Source organism: Oncorhynchus clarkii, chromosome 20 (genome assembly GCF_045791955.1).
Source record: "Oncorhynchus clarkii lewisi isolate Uvic-CL-2024 chromosome 20, UVic_Ocla_1.0, whole genome shotgun sequence".
Lineage (NCBI taxonomy): Eukaryota > Metazoa > Chordata > Actinopteri > Salmoniformes > Salmonidae > Oncorhynchus > Oncorhynchus clarkii.
The window spans coordinates 33,085,478-33,108,370 of record NC_092166.1 but is presented as its reverse complement, the minus strand read 5'-3'; the positions used below and the strand labels follow the sequence as shown (position 1 = coordinate 33,108,370).

Genomic DNA, 22,893 nt, shown 5'->3' with positions numbered 1-22,893 from the left:
GAGGGCACCACAGTAGACTGGTCTGCTGTAAATCAATTCCAATTGAAAGGTTTACGACACATACAAAACAAACTCTGCAGCAGCTGAGGACAATGGGATAGTACCACCAGTGTACATGAAGAGCATTAATGTTACTTCATGTTAGGGTTGAATTAGGACAGTTCAGAACTTGGGGCTCTTCAACTCTGGTCCAGGAGTTGGTGTGCAGGCTTTTGTACTTGCCCAGCCTTAACACACCTGATTCAACTCATCATGGTCTTCAGTCAGGACCGCGATTAGTTGAGCCAGGTGTGAGAGTAGGAGTTAGAGTTAGAGACCCTTGGCTGGAATAAGTTACACATAAAGTGATTCATAACTCTAATGAATAGTTAATAAAGGTTCCTTACCCGTCCGATGAGCACCGGTTCAGGCCCGCTGTACTCTTCAATCACAAAGAACTGGTTCCAGATCCAACTCCTCCTGCTGCGTGACCGAGCCCCCTCCCCATCCATTTGACCACGGCCCTCCTCCTCATCCGCCTCTTGGAACACCAGGCCCTGCCCATTCCCGGGATGGGACTCAACTGTCATCCCCCCACCGGCTGCCTTGTCCTGGTTGAAGCCCCAGTGTGTGTCTGGGTGGAGTTTGAGGACATGGCTGCTATCGATTGGCTCTGTGGCGCCACCTTCAGGGTCTTGAGTGGCAATCGGGCTGAGGATTTTGAGTCCTGGTGCGGCTGTGTGAAGAAAACTCTCCTTATGGGAATCCCCTGCCACACTCCCAGTCCCCTCTCCCTGGGGCTGCGAGGTGAACACTGAGGGAGGGCCAGCATTTGTCTGAGAAGAGATGCTTGAGGGGAGATGCTTGGTCATGGCCGGAGAGTCAGTCTTACTGGTCTTACTGATGGTCACCTCCCTGTCAGTGTCGAGACTGACCTCATTCATAGGTGTTGACAGAGGGTGAGAGGTGTGTTTGCTCTTCCAAGTGACTGTACTATCTGCAGCCCTCATCTCAGAGTTGTCTTTTCCCACACCAGAATCTAGAGTGACTTCACTTAAAGTGTGAACAGCCTTTTCTAGACTTGGATCAGGATTTGTGACAGGGTTTATATGCGGCAGTGAAGTTGGATTATCCAATGCGAAGTGGTTTTGAGTAACAGCCAAATCTTGCTTCTGTACTTTTAGGGCCTCCATCGGGCTGTGATCCACATCAATCAAATCTCTCTTTCTGCTTCGACTGCTCTTGCTCTGAAAATCATTCAGACTCGGAACACTCTGCATCTGTGAGTTCACAATCATCACCAGGTTCTCTTTTGACAGCAGTTTTAGGACACTGTAGCTGCCGGTCACATTTAATTTTCTGGTTGAATCCATTGTGAGTCCTTTGCCTTGCAGCCCTGTGGTGTGAATGCTCAGATCTGGTCTCACTCTGGATCGGGAAATGGATTTGAATCTGGTTCTATTGGAGTGTAGGTCTGGTCTATGGTGAACTAGGAATACTTTCTCCATCCTCCCTGTTTTGGTGGGAGTCCCAGCATTATTGGTACTGTTCTTGATCTTTTTAAGTTCTTTCTCCTGGACCGATTCCCTGTTATTGGGTGACAGAGTTGATTCTCCTTTTTTGATAGGGTTTTCTTCCATGTCCAGAACTGGATTCGGTTTAAAAGCCTGCCTCTCCTTATTAGATGGCATGGCTGCATGATTCTGGGGTATTTTGGGGTGAGAGATAGAGCCACTATCACCACCCAGGTCATGACCAATTGAGTTTCTAAGAGTCACCATGGGCATCACGTTTGAATTCACGCTTGAATCCCATTGGTCCGGTATTCTGTTCTCCCCTAGCTTCAGCATGTGAGTCCCGCCCACCCCTCTTCTCCGGACAATCTTAGCGGCTGAACCTTCTCCCATAAGCTCCTCCCACAGACACAGTGAGACCAATAGGAGCAGATTCCTGGTGATCATCTTGTCCTGTGGTGAGATATCCTAGTTTGAGTGATGCTTGGTGCAAGGAAACACTTGTTTTCCGGTTGTCTTCATTCTCCCTATTTCTCTTTCCTTGTATCCTCCCTCTCACTCTTCCATTACGTGCCCTTCACACTGAGATGGAGGACAGGCGCCGTGTTGAATATCTTTCTCTATCTGTTCACAGCTCCTCTCTGCTGTTCCCCCCCCCCCCCTCTCTTGCAGAATGTCTCGTTCAGTTTCCCACGGAGGGTTGAACACCCTGAGAGAAAGGATAAAGATAATTAAGTTAGAACTTTAATCATCCCACTGTGTTAATTAAAAGTGGAGCGACACAGCAAGGTAGGTAGGATAACTCACAGATGAACAAGCAGGACAGATCAACTAACGGGGCAGAAATCACATTTACACAAGCAGTGGTGCGTCGCGAGGCACAGTCAGATAGTTGTTGTTACACTGAGTGCCGAAAGTGTTCGGTAGGTCGCAGTGTGTTGTCACGCGCAATACGGATTCATGCCCTTGATTTTGTGCACTCTTGTTGTTTCGAGCTTTGTGAGTTGTGTACTGTTTTTGTTTAACTATGTGCTGTCTTGCGCAGTGTAGTGCGTTGGTGTGTATGACACTTGAGCAGTGTTGTGGTGCCGACAGACCCTGTCAGTACATTCATTGGGGCATAATCCCAAAAGACTCCTCCTTCACCCTTTCTCCCTTCCTCTCCTGCCCTCCTTCCCCATTTAAACAAATCGTTTTTCTTAAGAAAAAGCCTTACACTTCCTCCTCCTCGTCTTTTCCTATTACCACCTCTCCCACTCACCACCCGTCTCTCTAGCTCTGCCTGTCTATCCATCGCAGTCTCTCCATCGTTCTCTGCCCCAGGTTTGTTTTAGTATGCTATCCCTTCCTCAGCTCGTCTTTCCTGTCCTTTCCTCGTTCCCTGTCAATCATGATGCTGTCGTGGCGTCCCTCACCCTCCGTGCTCTCTCTCTAACTTCAATCAATCAGCCAACCCTCTCCCTTTGACGGCCCAGTGACATTGGAATTGACAGGTGTCTGGCATCCATATTGATGACACAACATGTTCCTATAAAACCTATATAGTACTCATATATCAAGTGGAACATTTCATATTCACAGTCACAGTATTTACTGACTAGAAGTACCACAACATAACAGGGTATCGTTCATTGAATATGTCTGTATTTCCGGGGGTGTTACTACACATGCAGGCTACTGCAGTTTGAAGATCCAATCAGAACGACCTCTCACCCAAGCTCAATGACACCCGCTCTGTCCAGGATGAACATATTGTCAGGGAACTTGTCGGGCCAGGCAGTCGTTGCCATGGGCACCTTGTTAACGGGCTGAGGGCAGGTAGCAGGTCAGAATATCGATGCGTGGATTGTTAGTGGTTGGGAGAAGGGTTCATTACTGGTGTCTATCTGGGATGTTGTGTCAGACTGTGGTTTCCCAGTGACTTTATGGGGTCAGTGCAGTCCTTCAACTGATCCATGTACGTACCTGGACTGCATTCCTCTGTCGAACAGAGTGGCTCAGAGTAGACTATGGAGTGTGACTCATTGTTCTAATGGATGATGTAACATGTAGTACCATGCATTGGTTGAAAACACGACATGTGTTACTCATGATAGTAGGTTGAATGTGTTACTCATGCTGTGTCTAATGGCAATACACCCATCAATATACACCCTCATTCTGCTCCAGGTGATGCGCTTGATATCCCCCACGGTATCAGCAGGGGAGACACAGGCTGGTTGTCCCTGTGCTCATAACTACAAATCTGGAGCCTCCGGAGGGTATTTTTCCTCATCTCAAAGTTGTGGGATGTCGACGTGTGAACGACATTGCTCTCCAATAGACTTAATCTCTAATAAGACACATTTCTTCATTTAACACAATTCAGAGCACTGTCCAGGTTCTAATCACTGTGACAACCAACCTGTGTGATTACCAGGCCCTGCCTCCCTTACTTCCTCATTCAGACGCTGATGAGCTATAGTATCCCTGGGATGAGAGCAGCTACCCCAGAGTTAACGGCTCCTCACAGTGGGTTAAAGGTGAGTAGGGGGCATGCGGTATGTAGACGGTGGAACACCCTCTCGTCTTTTAACTTTCCGCTGCTTCCTGCCGTGTTCCATTTACCGCCTCGGGTGCACAGAGTTTCTTGCTGAACTGATTAATTGGGGCCATAAATATCTTAATGAATTTTTCCCTTCCTTGGGCCCCAAACTCAAACGATCGTTTGGTTCGTTAGTATTAGAGGCAGATCTCTGCCATCGATCGCAGGAAGCCGAGTTGCAGTGAAGGCTGTCACCAACTTAACGAGACTGAACATTTTAATTACGATTCACCTCGGTCCGCGCGGTCTAGCTCTCCTTTCCTCTCTGGAGCCCCATCTCTCACACAATCGCATACATATATATTATCACGGGCGCACAAAAAACACAAAACTAAAACATAGCCATTCCCTCCTAATTCCAGACACTCAGAAAATATTCATACAAATACATGAAACACAAACACAGTCTCTTCTCAACACACACACTGCTAGACTGCAAGAAAGACACCGCCACAAACCCCACACAAACAACAAGACATATGTGTGTCGTTCTGTTCCCGGTGGAAAGCTCAGGGGACCGCCTCTGGGACCCACAAAAGTCAGAGAAGAAAGAGAGAACTCGCCTTTCTAGGAAAGGTAGTCCAAGAACAGTCACCCTTATAATTATGCATGGAGAAACAAACAACAGAGAGAAGAGGAGATAGAAGAGGCAGCCACGAGCAAAACCGGCCCGTCTTGGGAGACCACCACTACGTTTTAAGAGCATAAAGCCATTGAACACACATAACCCAGGCCTTGTCTTCAACCTCAGCAGATAAAAGCAGACCTGTCAAAAAAGTGTCGAGCTTTATAAAATCAGCACAGTGAATCTGGAGGATGAGGAGTCATTCCTCCTCGCTCCTCCTCGACGAAGGAGTCGAGGATAAATCTGTGCAGATGGAATTCATCTATCCATGCCCTGATTGTGTCTGGGCTGCAGATGAAATCTGTCACCAGACGGTAAATGTGAACGGTGAGCATCACAGCTGCACGGGCATTGGGAACCGGTCACCGGCCATTCCCTGCCAGGCCTGAAGAGGCAAATCCTGTGAGAGGTGGGTTCGTTCGGGACAGAGAGAGAAGAAAGAAAAGGGGGGAAAACAACAAAGGAACCAAAGGAGAGCAGAACGGAAGAGTGTAATCCAGTCATCCAGACGAAGTCCTCGTTTTGATAAGTGCAGAACGATAAGTCCACTTCAGGGCCGGCTCCGAGCTTAGAATACAAACTCATCCCCGTAATACAAAGAGAAAGAAGGGCTTATGATCCACAAGGGTCCCAGATTGGTCAGAGTGTTCTATAGCTGGGTTAAAGGTTATAGCAAAAGAACATTTCCAGCTAACAATTGGATCAAGTGAAACTGTTCACAGGAGACTATATACAGTACCAGGATTAGCCGAGTATTCACAACATCCTCGCATTGCTTTAAGAACCTCTAGGGAAAAGATCATTCACTCAGAATCCATTCCTACACTACTACAGCCCACTGGCACGATCTAAAATCATTACTAATCGGATTACTTTGAATTTAACACGTTTAGCGCTAAGTGTTTGAGTACAGGGATATACCATGACCCCTCGAACCATGTGATGTAGCAAATTCTCATGTTCAGCGTTCACATCCATTCAAGTGTTAGATAATGAATAAACATATTCCCTCCCCGCACTGCCTGAGTTCATTCTCATGGGGAAACCACGAGAGATCTATGTTGTTAACAAGGAGAGAAAAGTCTGTATTTGGACGGTGGAACGTGCTACCAAGCTTTTCCCACACATAATATGACTCTATACTCAGACGCCGACTAACAAGCATTACACCTAGGCACTGTACCTCTCCTGCATTTCAAGAACAAAAGTCGAAGCTTCAGTGGTCTACCTGCACAATGATAACCTAAGGTCAGAGGGGTGTTTTTGTAGCAGACAGCTCTGCTGGTCTGTGTCAAGGTCTCCTGGGTAGAAATTCACCACATGGACACAGAGGAGTGGTGAGTCACTCAGGCAGCAGAGGCATTTACAGAAATTACACCTGATGCCCATCAAGACTGCCTTTCTTCATCTTCTGCCTGGTTGTTTTCGCACATCAAACAGCTATCTGATCTTCTCAAAACTGCCTGACATTTTAGAGAATGTCCCCGTAATCTATGAACACTCTCCCTGCAGGCAAAGTGTGTGTGTGTGTGTGTGTGTGTGTGTGTGTGTGTGTGTGTGTGTGTGTGTGTGTGTGTGTGTGTGTGTGTGTGTGTGTGTGTGTGTGTGTGTGTGTGTGTGTGTGTGTGTGTGTGTGTGTGAATGAACAGAATGTTGCTAATGCACAGGAGATTTTGTCCAACAATATCCTTGATGCATCCCCAACTCACTCGGTACATTGCAACCCTCGTACATCAACAAAATAAAGTTTGTCCTTCCTCATAGAAAAGGGAGGTACGATAGATATATTGTACGTTGATTATTAAAAAGACAAAATCTCGACTTCCTTCTCGCCTGTTTACGTTTCAAGGGCGTTACCGGGGAGCCTGCCAGGGGAAAATTTTCAGAGACGAAAAAACACCAAAGTGCCCAATGTTGGCATTCGAATACATCGCAGACCTATGGACAGGAGACAGCACTATAAAAAGAGACACAACAAGGCCACAGCTGTGAAGAAGAGGCCCGAATAATGACACTTAATATTTTTTAAAATACGCACAAATCCATTTACAGTAGAACTCGCTTTCATTAAAAAAAAACTCAATATTATCTCTACGGGCAGCACAGCGAAAGGAGCACAATGGCACCGTAGTCTAATGCCTGATCATGATCGATAGTCTTCCGCACCATGTGCTGCTCAATAGAACGTTTCTTCCAGAACTCCCTCAGCTATGTCTTTAATTGATTGTTAATAGTGGTGAGGGGTTGTTGCCTAGTAACATACTCGTGTTTCGCTACACTTAAACGGAGTCAAACGAGTCTTGTGATCAGTGGTAGTGTTTGAAGCCACGCTGTACTTGTCTTGTGTGATCGTTACATCAATTGAGACTAGAGCACGACTAGCATGAGTCCACGCTGTACTTGTCTTGTGTGATCGTTACGTCAATCGAGACTAGAGCATGACTAGCATGATGCCACGCTGTACTTGTCTTGTGTGATCGTCACGTCAATCGAGACTAGAGCATGACTAGCATGATGCCACGCTGTACTTGTCTTGTGTGATCGTCACGTCGATCGAGACTAGAGCATGACTAGCATGATGCCACGCTGTACTTGTCTTGTGTGATCGTCACGTCGATCGAGACTAGAGCATGACTAGCATGATGCCACGCTGTACTTGTCTTGTGTGATCGTCACGTCGATCGAGACTAGAGCATGACTAGCATGATGCCACAAATGTTATATCATGTAGTTGGCTTTGAGGTCTGTGCAGGGCCTATGTCAGTACTTGTTTGAACTGCGTAACAACGGATGAATCATTTACCTTAGTTGCGCGCCATTGCACTAGTTTGGCGTTGGTCAGTAGGCTATAGCCTGGAGAGTTGCTATGTTGTCATGCCATATTACTGTAGCACTATATTATTATATTTGCATGGTACTGTTGAGCTGAGCTAGTTATGTGTTGTGCTCTGGGCCTCGGAGCCTCTCTCGCTCTCTCTCTCTGCTGCCACACTTTTTAATCCCCCTTGTTGGAGTCACAAAGTCCCAGCCTTATTAGCATATATCTCCCCTTCTGTCTGACTTTTATGCTCCCTCGGTCCTCCTCAGCTTTATTTCACCGGCGACAGATATTTTTGTAATGCTAATGACTTCGCCCCAATCTCAAATATGCATTTTGTTTTTGTCTTTTTCTATTTGGGTCAGTTTGTTTGTTTATTTTCTCTATCTTTTGTATCGGAGGGAGCAGTTAAGTGTTTTCTTTGTGCTCTCAGCTAGCCAGGTAGCACCGTGTGCGCTGGGTGCTAACAGATAGGCAACCAAGGAGAGGTAGCTAAAGTGACAATGATGAATGACCTTTGTTCAGTGGATTCTACTTCACTTTCCTCTGTGGCTTGTGTTGGGTTTTGTCTCAGAGTTGTTTTTATTTGATTTTGTATATGTTTTTAGCTCAGAGTTGTCGGTTGGGTTAGAGGATAAACCTTAGGGATTTCCCGAGCTGCGAGTTTCCGAGTTTGGTCAGCTCAGCCTCGTGGCATGCGGTGGTGCATGAGATCAAAGTTGGTTGGGTGTTGTATTTCAGGGCCGTTTTCTGTGTTGAGCGTTGTCACGCTGGGTGATGGTGTGCAGGTTCTCCGGCTCGCTTCCAGCGAGCAGCTCAAGATGTCGAGACAGACACACACATTCACTCCCAATCCCGTCCCTACCACAAGGTCAATTCCTCAGCACGGTTGAAATCATCCCACTCTGCAAGGGCAGAGGGCAAGGGGCAGGGGGGGGGGGGGGTGGGGGGGGGTAATGAGGACACTGCAGAGGTGGAGAATCCCCCTTCTGCTAATGTACAGATCACAGGGCTCTTCTAAAAAGCCCTGTGCTTTTCCATAAAACTGCATCTATAGCCGTGGAGAAGCTTAAGCTGTAATCCTCCATGAAGGATTGAGTCTGCTATGGCGGCCTCTGAGACTAAGTTGAGGGTTAGAGTGTGTGTGTGTGTGTGTGTGTGTGTGTGTGTGTGTGTAAGTTCAAGTGTGGATGTGTGCGTGCAGTATAACGCTCTCCCTAATATTGGGCAAAGGCCTATGTTTGGGGGATGGACCTGGAGCTGGAGAACATACAATAGAATAAGAGGGAACACATTAGTGGGTGTCTGTGTTTGGGCATGGCGAAGAGGGCATGAGGACGGGACAAGAGAAGGGAAGGGTCGGTTCTCGGAGTAGAAAAAAAACTGATGGACAAAGGTGCTGACATTTCCACTAACCGACCGGTGGGCAAGTGGGCATCCTCTGGACTGGAGGATAGTATTAGACTGAGAGGGCAGAGAGTTCTGCAGCTATAAAGGACTTGGATACTGTACCTCTGTTATTATCTCCACCCCACAGACCAGCCAGGATTACTACACACTCATGTAAATGGCCACTAATACAAGGACATCACTCTCACGGACCACTACCATTAAGAGTCCTCTGAGCCAGCATTTCACTCTTTCTTTTGATCCATCCATCCTTTTATCGCTCCAATTCTCTCTCTCTCTCTCTCTCTCTCTCTCTCTCTCTCTCTCACACAATATATCTCTTCCATTTCATTCCCTCCCTCTACCTCCTTTTCTCTCCCCCTCCCTTTCTCGTTCCCTCCCTCCCTCTCTCTTTCCCGCTCCCTCTCAGGGTATTAGGCATTCAAAGATCTCTCTCTGGCTGGCATGCGGTAGAAGTTATCAGTCCATCTCTCCCTTCCTTTTCTCTATCTCTCTAATCTTCGTTAATCTTCCAGCCCAGAGTGAAGTGAGAATTAGTTTCTCACTCTCTCTCATCAATCTCTTGCACCTTTCCCCTCCCTTTCACCATCTCTCTCATTCTCTCCTTGTCTCCCTCCCTCATTCACTCGCTCCCATTCTTTCACCTCTCTCCACATCTTTCTCACTCATTCCCGGGCTCCACTATTCCTGCTTCATTCCTCTCTCCATGTCTCCATTTCTCATTCCTCCCTTTGCTATTCTAACTGAACACCTCTCTCTCCCTATCCCATCTCCCTCCATCCCTCTTCCTCTCTCCTCCCTGCAAAGTCGACCAGTGTGAGTCAATTAACCCTGCAGTGTGTCCTTCTCTGTCACCCTGCCACATGCCCCCGCATGGCCCCAGCCAGTCAGAGGGTAAAGACATGATGGCTTCCATCCATCCTCCATTGTGAATCACTCCACAGAAAGAAAAGCACAGGGAAGGGCTATCCTGCCCTCAAAACAAAACTTCTGTTGTCAGGCTACTAGGTCATAACTAGATAATGTCCCCTACAGAGGGCCTTCAGACCACAGACACACACAAGAAATACACCCTGCACTTCCTGTTGTTTACAATATGACAGACTGTCCAACTAAAACCTGTCACTGTATAGGGCAATTGTAACATGGCACTGTGTTTTTCAAGATTCTGGCCCCAATTAAACGACACAAAAAAGAAAACAACCTCACTGCAGGTACAATGAGAATGTTTACGCTGTATGTCAAGGACAGGTGTACTTTTGAGTCATTATCCACTAACAAGGTCTCCAAGGAGGAACAGCTTGCAGGTGTCAGTTTTAACACCGTTAACACATCCTATACAGCATAAATACTCCTGCGATTGACCGAAGTGAGGCCTCAATCACATTTGCTATTGTTGTAGAAAATATAGCTACTGTAAGGAATGTACAGTATCTGCTGTACTAGCAGCCTTGGGGCTATATTAACGGCTGGCGTTAAGGTGGCGCTAACGTCAAAACGCACATTAGTTAGCAATTGCGTCGTGTAAAAACTGGCGCACTGGCATTTTCCCGGCCCTAACACCAGGCTCGGGCAATTTACTGTCTTATATCAGCTCACTTGCACTCAGATGGGCGGGTGGAAATATTTGAGGTGTGTCCTTAAAAACCTGATCCAAAGTGCTGATTTTAGGCAGCGCTGATATGGATATTTAAGGTCAATCAAAAGCTGGTTTTAGCGGTAACACAGTTGGTTATGGCAACATGAATTTTGACAGTGGAAACACAGCCTATACACCCGGGACACACACTGCCAATATGAGCATGGAACAAGAGTAGACTAATGTGCTTTTGGTGCCTGTATACGTATTTACAAACAAAAAAACTAGTTTTTTTCCCATTTCGTTTTATTTGATTAAAAACCAAGCATAGCCTCCTTTCCTCTCAATTAAGGCTTTTCTTTTGTCTGCCCAATGAAATCGCTGAGTAGTCAAGACCTTCGACGAAGGGTTTGGCTCCTAAGACCAATTGGAAATAAATATGAATCCCCAATGCTTTATTAAAATATCAGGTAAAACAGCGAGCCGACATTCCCTTTTGATCTATGCATGATGTAGGCCATTTGTCCATGCCCATCATGAAAGGAGAGATGAGAACCTCAGTGAATACCGATGAAACCTTATATTTAGAAGTTCTTTGTAATCTGTAAAAATAGCTTCTTTTTCTGTTTCATATGTTCAAAACCCAAGCCCTCCCTTAGATCTACTATAACGAAGGCCAGTTCAACAGAAATGCGTGTCTTTTTTGATCCTGGGGATTTTGATGATATCATTACATTTGACATTTATTTATTGTTGTTGTTTTTTGTTCAAACTGATTGCTGTTTTTTCTTTCTCGTAAAATTGTATTACAACCAAACTTGTTAGAATGATTCACCTTCCTGGTTTTATGTTGACGACGTCCGTGGCACGCTTGCAGTGCGGCTTATGGAGATGTGTGACTACGATCTGATCTGTAAATGGTTCCGATTGTGTTCATAAAACATAGGCCTATTTAGGAGCAGTGTACCGACGGTGAGTCGACATTCTCCCTTCTCTTATGTTGGATCTTTGTCCAGCTACTGTTAAAAGTTTGGATGGGTGTAAAAACCCTCCATAGTCTTCATTGTTGTAATATTATATGCCCACAGGGAGAAAGTAAGGTGCCTGTCAGTGTGACATAGCCTATTTAAAATAAGTTGTTATTTTCTTTTGTTTAGAATTTGATTAGAATTATTCTGTCTCTTTTTTAGGCCTTTTCAATAATTAATTTAATCTTGCTTATTGACAATGTTTGGCATGCAATTACTCAGAACAATGAGGACTGAAAACAGGTTCAAGTTCACCCATTTAGCAAAGATGGGATAGGTCTACATTTTGTTTCTGTAAGCCATTTAACAAGCTATAACGGACTAACATTGGAATTGGAGTTGATTCCAAGGTGACACATAAAAGATATACACAACCTGAAGCAACTACATATTTTGCCATGGAGCCACGTTCTGATTGGCCAGTGAGTCATAAAGAGACACGAGAGAGAAAGATCCCGGTGAAGGTCAGAAAATACAGTAACGCAGAGCAAAAAGATGTAGTGAAATAAATGAAGAATAGAGGGAGAGGGATAAACAGATAAGGGGAGCTAGTACGTGATGGGCAACAGAGTTAAAACGATAGAGGGATGAGGGAAGAGGATGACATGGGCTAATCCTCCCCATTCCCTACCATTCCCAGGGAAAAAGGAGGGACAGCAAATGAGGAGGAGGGAGATGGCTAGGAGGAGAGGGAGAGGGGGGGGGGGATCAACATAGAGCTGAACCTATTGCTGCTGATTAGGTCGTGGATGAATGCTGGGTCAGGTTGTTTAATCATGATTGGATTTGCTCTGCAGTTTGTTTTCAGTGGAAATACAGTATATCTTGAGGGGGCATGTCTCTCCAATGTGGTTGTGTGTGTTTTAAATGCCTGCTAGATTAGATTGTGCTGAAATGAACTGGTATAGGCAACATTATCATGCATACAACAAACCTAGGGAAACCACATGCATCTATTGGAATGTGTAATGACATTGATTGGAGTAATAACACTGGCACTGGGCATGAAAACAACAGGAGGTCAGCCATTTTCCTTGTTATTATCCTTTCATATTATTCCTCCCCTGCTGATAAGCCAGAGTGAGAAAGGGAGAGGTGGTGTGCCACTGTTCCTGACGCTGATGGGTGCGGTAATATCGGCCCATTAATCCCAGTGATTGGCAAACACTGTAAAGGGACGACCCTGTCCTCTGTCGCCACGGAAACCTAGACAGACCAGGCCACCTTCCCAGCAGCAACTTGTTTTTGTTTATGTCTGAAATTGACTTTGCAAACAGGCTGCAGAGAGAGAGAGAGAGAGAGAGAGAGAGAGAGAGAGAGAGAGAGAGAGAGAGAGAGAGAGAGAGAGAGAGAGAGAGAGAGAGAGAGAGAGAGACAGACAGACAAAGCGAGAGAGAGAAGGAGAGATGGTGTCAGTTATAATAAGGCGATTCAAGGTTCAATTCCCTCTGGAAAAACTCGTCTATATCCCCAATCAAGCAATCAAGGCAATTAACCTGGATTCCTCTGGTGAGATCCCAGCTGTGTGGAGGGCTACGTGTAAAGATGTAACCCAGCAAAGTCTCTCTGGTAAAGGGCATCTGCTCAGCCAATCAGCAACGCAATGTAATCACGTTTCACACTGTGTTAATCACTTCAGCTTAATGTATCATTGGTATGAAAACAATCTTATACTCTATTAACGGAGAGGGAGGGAGGGAGGGAGGGAGGGAGGCAGAAAGGGATAGGAGGGAGAGGAAAACAAAATAGGGACGAGAAGAGTGAATGCAAGGGAGAGCAGGAAAGTAATGACTTGAGAGAGAGCAAGAGTGAGAGAGAAAACAGCAGCGGGGGAAGAAAAGAAATGAGAAAAATAGAGGAACATTGTGTACATCTCCAAAAACTCTTACTCTTCTAAAACCTCACTAATTCAATCTGGGGAATCCAGTTGAGTGACTGAGCCCCCCCTCCCCCATCCACCCCTCGTCGTTCCCATTTCAGAATAGAGCTCAGAGAAACTCCTAATCCTCCTTCTGATACCCACACCCTGCAAAGGACAGACAGATACAACAACACCAGAGAGAGAGAGAGAGAGAGAGAGAGAGAGAGAGAGAGAGAGAGAGAGAGAGAGAGAGAGAGAGGTATGTCAGGAGATGGTGGAAAGATATGAGTATGAAAGAGAAGGAGAGGGGGAAGAAAGTTGGCAAGGGAAACAGAGAGAGAGGTGGAGTAAAAGAAAGATGGATGGGAAAGGGGGGAATAACAGAGGATTGTGTCGTATTTGAACTCAGTCTATTGGTCTCATCAGTCCTGACAAATTCTTCTTTAATTAAAACCCTAAATCCTCCACACTTTAAAGCCCTTCTTATAATTAATGCTCTGATCCCCCCCCCCCCCCCCTAAAGAAAAACAATTAAAAACTTTTGCGATTTTTACTTCAAACCCCATTAATTAAAAAACGCAAATGAACAATGGTGTGATATTGAGGCAGACCCCCACTTTGCTCATTAGCTGTTGGTTAATTGCTCCAAACTGCTATGTTTACCAGAGGGACACTAAAGACAAAAATATCAAAATTTTACCTCCTTAATTGCACCTCTTTAAAGATTGTGGACGAAAGGGAATGGTTTTGACTTTCAAGATCATAGGAACGTGGTTTTTTAAAGCTTATACATTCTCTCTGGGTCTCTCTTTTTGCTGTATAGAATTACAGTCTCTTAGAAGTGATCATTAGGAGACCCTAGGATTCAACCACCAATACTCCATGTGTTTCTGCCATAGACATCAATACAGGAACTGTACTACTTGCGCTCTCATTGCAATGGTGGACTGATGGTGGTTTTTGAGGTATCCCTTCTGGAAGCAACTCAATATATAAAAATATATATACAAATGTATATACACAGTACCAGCCAAAAGTTTGGACACACATACTCATTCCAGGGATATTCTTTTTTATTATTATTATTTTCTACATTGTAGAATTATAGTGAAGACATCAAAACGATGAAATAACACATATGGAATCATGTAGTAACCAAAAAAGTGTTAAACAAATCTAAAAATATTTTATATCTGAGATTCTTCAAAGTAGTTACTCTTTTCCTTGATGACAGCTTTGCACACTCTTGGCATTCTCTCAACCGGCTTCATGAGGTAGTCACCTGGAATGCATTTCAATTAACAGGTGTGGCTTGTTAAAAGTTAATTTGTGGAATTTCTTTCCTTCTTAATGCGTTTGAGCCAATCAGTTGTGTTGTGACAAGGTAGGGGTGATGTACAGAAGATTTGGTAAAATACCAAGTCCATATTATGGCAAGAACAGCTCAAATAAGCAAAGAGAAAATAAAGTCCATCATTACTTTAAGACATGAAGGTCAGTCAATCCGGAACATTTCAAGAACTTTGAAAGTCTCTTCAAGTGCAGTCGCTAAAACCATTAAGCGCTTTGATGAAACTGGCTCTCATGAGGACCGCCACAGGAAAGGAAGACCCAGAGTTACCTCTGCTGCAGAGGATAAATTCATTAGAGTTACCAGCCTCAGATTATTGTAGCCCAAATAAATGCTTCACATAATTCAAGTAACAGAGACATCCCAACATCAACTGTTCAGAGGAGACTGCGGGAATCAGGCCTTCATGGTCTAATTGCAGCAAAGACACCACTACTAAAGGACACCAATAAGAAGACTTTCTTGGGCCAAGAAACACGAGCAACGGACATTAGACTGGTGAAAATGTGTCCTTTGGTCTGAGATTTTTGGTTCTCAGACCAAAAATCTGAGAACCACTGCGTCTTTGTGAGACGCAGTGTAGGAGAATGGATGATCTCCGCATGTGTAGTTCCCACCATGAAGCATGGAGGAGGAGGTGTAATGGTGTGGGGTTGCTTTGCCTGTGACACTGTCAGTGATTTATTTAGAATTCAAGGCACACTTAACCAGCATAGCTCCCACAGCATTCTGCAGTGACACGCCATCCCATCTGGTTTGCGCTTATAGGACAATGACCCAAAACACACCTCCAGGTTGTGTAAGGACTATTTGACCAAGAAGGAGAGTTATGGAGTGCTTCTTCAGATGACCTGGCCTCCACAATCACCTGACCTCAACCCAATTGAGAAGGTTTGGAATGAGTTGGACCACAGGGTGAAGGAAAAGCAGCCAGCAAGTACTCAGCATATGTGATAACTCCTTCAAGACTGTTGGAAAAGCATTCCAGGTGAAGCTGGTTGAGAGAATGCCAAGAGTGTGCAAAGCTGTCATCAAGGCAAAGGGTGGCTACTTTGAAGAATCTCAAATATAAAATATATTTAGATTTGTTTAACACTTTTTTGGTTACTACATAATTCCATATGTGTTATTTCATAGTTTTGATGTCTTCAATATTATCAAATCGAAAATCTAATTTTATTGGTCACATAGACGTGTTTAGCAGCTGTTATTGAGAGTGTTGAATGCTTGCGCTTCTAGTTCCGACAGTGCAATAATATCTAACAAGTAATATCAAACAACTTCATAACGAATACCTAATACACACAAATCTAAGTAAAGGGATAGAATGAGAATATATAAATATATGGATTTATGCAATTTAGAGAGGCATAGGCTAAGATGCAATAGATAGCGCAAAATAGAATACAGTATATACATATGAGATGAGTAATGCAAGATATGTAAACATTATTTAAGTGACATTATTAAAGTGACTAGTGTTCCATTTATTAAAGTGGCCAATGATTTCAAGTCTGTATGTAGGCAGCAGCCTCTCTGTGCTAGTGATGGCTATTTAACAGTCTGAAGCTGTTTTTCAGTCTCTCGGGCCCAGCTTTGATGCAACTGTACTGACCTCTCCTTCTGGATGATAGCGGGGTGAACAGGCAGTGGCTCGGATGGTTGTTGTCCCTGATTATCTTTTTGTCCTTCCTGTGACATCGGGTGCTGTAGGTGTCCTGGAGGGTAGGCAGTTTTCCCCCGGTGATGCGTTGCGCAGACCGCACCACCCTCCGGAAAGCCCTGTGGTTGTGGGCGGTGCAGTTGCCGTACCAGGCGGTGATACAGCCTGACAGGATGCTCTCAATTGTGCATCTGTAGAAGTTTGTGAGGGTTTTAGAGGTCACAAACCCTTGAATGAGTAGGTGTGTCCACATTTTTTGAATGGTACTGTTTATGTCAGAGACTGTGCTGAAATTGCTGGTCAAGTGTTAATGTCGTCCAGTCAAGAACTCATGCTTGCCCTCCATTCCACAACCCTGTCCAGACATGGCTCATCCATCATAACTCCATAACCCATAATCCATCACTGCAGCATCAGCACACTGCTAACTTGTCTGGTACTAGAGCTAAACCACTCTCAACGTCCTCTGTATTTTCCCAAACATTTCACATCTTTTTATTCCTCCCGTGCTGAAAAGAAACAGCATAGGCCAGCATACATTTCAAGCTGGTCTACAGCGTCCATGCTGGTCCATGGTGGTCAGTGCTGGTCTGATGCTGGTCAAGCTGGTCTGACCAGCATAGTCTAATTGGTTCTGCTGGCATACCAGTCTTCGTTGTGTTTTCGCTGGTGACCAGGCTTCGTTGCGTTTTTGCTGGTGAACAGCATTTTCTGTGTTTTTGCTGGTGACCAGCCTTCACTGTGTTTTGGACACTGATGACCAGTATAGGCTAATAGCAAAACCAGCATCATTATGCTGGCTTATGATGTTTTAGAGTTCCACAATCTGCATTCAGAATGACTGCCAGGGTTAGAATTGAATGAATAAGACTACCTAAACTGGAACAACCACTTCAGTAACGGGTGCAATAAATTCAACTATCAGATTGTATTAGTTTAGAAAAATATATGTTATTTATCTTTCTGTAGCATAAGATACATTAATTGCTTAATTAACCAATCAACACTGGCATAACACACACACCTGCAGCCCCCGCAAGGAAGATGAATTAGCTTAAAAAAGGTTACATTCTCTCAGCCTCATTGCAAAATGTGTAGAATAGCATGAGATTCGCTATAAAACTGCACATTTTTCTCACCGCCCCAAGGGAATATGTGTAGAAATGCAGGAAGGTTGCTTTAAAACAGCAAGAATTTCTTTCAGCCTGATGGCCAAATGTGTTGAATAGTATAAGATTAGCTATTATGACACCCACAGTGGAGGTGTCATAACACCCTTAAAACCTAGCGGTCAAACAGGGAAATGGTTCCAATTGTATTTCCACCATTAATATTTCCCATGTGGGATTTTAGAAACGCTTAAAATATGGACTGTGTTTCATGTAGGCTAAGTTTGGCATTTTGTTTGACTTTTTGATAACCATGTAAATCTCTTTTGGACAAGGTGACTTCTATCAATATATTCAGCTCTATTTATTATCAGATTCTGAAATGCTAATTAGCATCAAACTAGACATCTACAAATCCCTGCAAGCTCCTGCACGTCATCTCTAGTGGACATCTTTGCTAACAGGTATTGTGTCACAGAATGTCATGCCAGGGTAAGCCTTTACAAACCACTAAAATGAAAAATGAAATGAATGAATGGTGGAAAAACATTTGGAACCATTTCCCTGTTTGACCGCTAGGTTTTATGGGTATTATGACTCATACTGTGGTACTCTATACCTTGCTCAGACCTATTCCTTGCTCAGACCTGCAGTGGGCCCCGCAAAACTGCGGTACGCCACTGTCAATCAATGTACATGCAAAAACACAGACATCGAAAGAAAGAACACTAACTGCAATAGACCATGCTGGGAAATGCTGGGAAATATAATACATATGGGCATGGTTTTGCAGACCAGCAAAATTCTGATTATTTCGGAGTCAACCTCACAAAACTCACAACCCCTCGGTCAGTGGCGTAGCACACCTTCCCGCAAGGCCTCCCCCCAACCTCGCCCTAAAAAAGGGGTTGGGGTCCCCCAGATACCATGAATATGTGACGCTTACCAAATGCATGGATTTTTTTTAAATGGTTTTATTATTTGTGAGGCATAAATTGTATTACTTTGATTTTATTATTGGAGTCCTTCAGGTTTATGCATTAATATGCCCCGAAAGGTATTGGTACAACTAGGTGAAGCCAGCAGATTTGTTGGTTAGTGGCCTTTACACTGGTGACCGTGACCTCCCTTCCTCATTCTATTGACAGAACTTTTTCTGAAACCAGACAATTCTTGTCTCCTGTTTTACAGGTTTGGAAAAGTATAACAATACAAAATATACCTCAAAATAATAAGATAACATGTTTCACTAACTATTGAAGGGGTTGTGTGATGTTTATGGTGCATTTTGTTGTTGTTTTTGTCCAAGCTAGAAAAAAAGTCTCCCCATTATAGGATTTAACATGGAGGTGAACCTAGCAAAATGGCGTTGCAGACATTTAGAATAAATAAATATTTTTAAGGATTACTTTATTTTATTTAACGAAGGCTCAAATTTATAAACTCACTGTATATTTTGTACTGTTGAATCCTTGTAGTTAGATGTTTTAGTTTGACGTTATTATTGGTTAGAAAGTTAGCTAGCTAGCTAGCCTCATGCTAAGCGCTAGTTTAACCCTAGCTATATGCTACCTGAATGAATCTAGCCACAATAAGGATTAGCCAAATCGTGGAATCATGCCATATTTGCACTGATAATGCCAAACAAGGTTTGAATGTTGTTATATAAATTCAACAAAATCTTATAATTTGTAAATTGTCACAAAAAAGAAAAATTCTGTGGAATCACACTGTGGATGAATTAGGTTGTATCTACACTTAACACTTACATGTGATTTTCGCTATCAGAATACGAAGATCGCATTGAAATGATGGGTCTGAATGTGTTCAGATCTGGCTGACCACTTCAGGTGGTGGTCAGGGATGCATTGTGTGTGGATTTCTCTTCAGTCTGGACACAATCAGGCTACCGAAAGCACATGGAGCACATATCTATCCATTATAACGTTGGAGGAAGTACATGTTTGCTGGACTCATTACTGCTAACAAGCAAGCTAATAATTTGGTTTGGCTACAGTTGGCTACAGTTGTCCTAATCCGTTTGTAATCCCTTTAGCATTGTTTGCTACCTGGTTGGCAAGTTACAGAGGTTAGCTGGCTACAGTAGTTAGCTACTGACATCAGTTGTTGTGTTATCATATTTAGACTATTCCACAGTTTGTAGAATGCATACTGGCATTTGAAAATACAGTTGAAGTCGGAAGTTTAATAAACCCTAGCCAAATACATTTAAACTCAGTTTTTCACAATTCCTGACATTTAATCCAACAAAATATTCCATGTCTTAGGTCAGTTAGGATCACCACTTTATTTTAAGAATGTGAAATGTTCGAATAATAGTAGAGAGAATTAATTATTTCAGCTTTTATTTCTTTCATCACATTCCCAGTGGGTCAGAAGTTTACATAGACTCAATTAGTATATGTTGCCTTTAAATTGTTTAACTTGGGTCAAACATTTCAGGTGGCCTTCCACAAGCTTCGCACAATACGTTGGGTGAATTTTGGCCCATTCCTCCTGACAGAACTGGTGTAACTGAGTCAGGTTTGTAGGCCTCCTTGCTTGCACACGCTTTTTAAGTTCTGCCCACAATTTTTCTATGAGCTTAAGGTCAGGGCTTTGTGATAGCCACTCCAATACCTTGACTTTGTTGTCCTTAAGCCATTTTGCCACAACTTTGGAAGTATGCTTGGGGTCATTGTCCATTTCGAAGACCCATTTGCGACCAAGCTTTAACTTCCTGACTGATGTCTTGAGATGTTGCTTCAATATACAGTGCCTTGCGAAAGTATTCGGCCCCCTTGAACTTTGCGACCTTTTGCCACATTTCAGGCTTCAAACATAAAGATATAAAACTGTATTTTTTTGTGAAGAATCAACAACAAGTGGGACACAATCATGAAGTGGAACGACATTTATTGGATATTTCAAACTTTTTTAACAATCAAAAACGGAAAAATTGGGCGTGCAAAATTATTCAGCCCCCTTAAGTTAATACTTTGTAGCGCCACTTTTTGCTGCGATTACAGTTGTAAGTCGCTTTTGGTATGTCTCTATCAGTTTTGCACATCGAGAGACTGAATTTTTTTCCCATTCCTCCTTGCAAAACAGCTCGAGCTCAGTGAGGTTGAATGGAGAGCATTTGTGAACAGCAGTTTTCAGTTCTTTCCACAGATTCTCGATTGGATTCAGGTCTGGACTTGGCCATTCTAACACCTGGATATGTTTATTTTTGAACCATTCCATTGTAGATTTTGCTTTATGTTTTGGATCATTGTCTTGTTGGAAGACAAATCTCCATCCCAGTCTCAGGTCTTTTGCTTCCAGAATGGTCCTGTATTTGGCTCCATCCATCTTCCCATAAATTTTAACCATCTTCCCTGTCCCTGCTGAAGAAAAGCAGGCCCAAACCATGATGCTGCCACCACCATGTTTGACAGTGGGGATGGTGTGTTCAGGGTGATGAGCTGTGTTGCTTTTACGCCAAACATAACGTTTTGCATTGTTGCCAAAAGGTTACATTTTGGTTTCATCTGACCAGAGCACCTTCTTCCACATGTTTGGTGTGTCTCCCAGGTGGCTTGTGGCAAACTTTAAACAACACTTTTTATGGATATCTTTAAGAAATGGCTTTCTTCTTGCCACTCTTCCATAAAGGCCAGATTTGTGCAATATATGACTGATTGTTGTCCTATGGACAGAGTCTCCCACCTCAGCTGTAGATCTCTGGAGTTCATCCAGAGTGATCATGGGCCTCTTGGCTGCATCTCTGATCAGTCTTCTCCTTGTATGAGCTGAAAGTATAGAGGGACGGCCAGGTCTTGGTAGATTTGCAGTGGTCTGATACTCCTTCCATTTCAATATTATCGCTTGCACAGTGCTCCTTGGGATGTTTAAAGCTTGGGAAATCTTTTTGTATCCAAATCCGGCTTTAAACTTCTTCACAACAGTATCTCGGACCTGCCTGGTGTGTTCCTTGTTCTTCATGATGCTCTCTGCGCTTTTAACGGACCTCTGAGACTATCACAGTGCAGGTGCATTTATACGGAGACTTGATTACACACAGGTGGATTGTATTTATCATCATTAGTCATTTAGGTCAACATTGGATCATTCAGAGATCCTCACTGAACTTCTGGAGAGAGTTTGCTGCACTGAAAGTAAAGGGGCTGAATAATTTTGCACGCCCAATTTTTCAGTTTTTGATTTGTAAAAAAAGTTTGAAATTACCAATAAATGTCGTTCCACTTCATGATTGTGTCCCACTTGTTGTTGATTCTTCACAAAAAATTACAGTTTTATATCTTTATGTTTGAAGCCTGAAATGTGGCAAAAGGTCGCAAAGTTCAAGGGGGCCGAATATTTTCGCAAGGCACTGTATCCACATAATTGTCCTCCTCAGAATGCCATCTATTTTGTGAAGTGCCACCAGTCCCTCCTGCAGCAAAGCACCCTCACAACATGATGCTGACACCCCCGTGCTTCCCGGTTGGGATGTTGTTCTTCGGCTTGCAAGCCTCCCACTTTTTCCTCCAAACATAATGATTGTCATTATGGCCAAAGAGTTCTATTTTTGTTTCATCAGAACAGAGGACATTCTCAAAAAAGTACGATATTTGTCCCCATGTGCAGTTGCAAACCGTAGTCTGGATTTTTTTGAAGGAGTGGCTTCTTCCTTGCTGAGCGGCCTTTCAGGTTATGTCAATATAGGACTCGTTTTACTGTGGATATAGATACTTTTGTAGCTGTTTACTCCAGCATCTTCACAAGGTCCTTGGCTGTTGATCTGGGATTGATTTGCACTTTTCGCACCAAAGTGCGTTAATCTCTAGGAGACAGAATGCGTCTCCTCCGTGAGCGGTATGATGGCTGTCGTCCCATGGTGTTTATACTTGCGTACTGTTGTTTGTACAGATGAACGTGGTACCTTCAGGCATTTGGAAATTGCTCCCAGGGATGAAACAGACTTGTGGAGGTCTACAATTTTTTTTTCTGAGGTCTTGGCTGATTTATTTAGATTTTCCCATGATGTCAAGCAAAGAGGCACTGAGTTTGAAGGTAGGCCTTGAAATACATCCACAGGTACACCTTCAATTGACTGAAATTATGTCAATTAGCCTATCAGAAGCTTCTAAAGCTATGACATAATTTTCTGGAATTTTCCAAGCTGTTTAAAGGCACAGTCAACATAGTGTATGTAAACTTCTGACCCACTGGAATTGTGATACAGTGAATTATAAGTGAAATAATCTGTCTGTAAACAATTGTTGGAAAAAGTACCTGTGCCATGCACAAAGCAGATGGACTTGCCAAATGTAGAGTTTGTTAACAAGAAGTTTGTAGAGTGGTTGAAAAACTAGTTTTAATGACTC

General features: G+C 43.6%; 1 protein-coding gene across 1 annotated transcript in view; it reads right to left on the bottom strand.

The window, feature by feature from the left end:
• Window positions 1-22,893, bottom strand: part of LOC139377059 (uncharacterized) — a 129,731-nt gene that overhangs the window by 73,160 nt on the left and 33,678 nt on the right. The window contains exon 2 of the mRNA XM_071120108.1: window positions 387-2,202. Within this exon, the coding sequence (XP_070976209.1) occupies window positions 387-1,940 (1,554 nt within the window). The 5' untranslated portion in view covers window positions 1,941-2,202. The remainder of the gene's footprint in view (window positions 1-386; window positions 2,203-22,893) is intronic.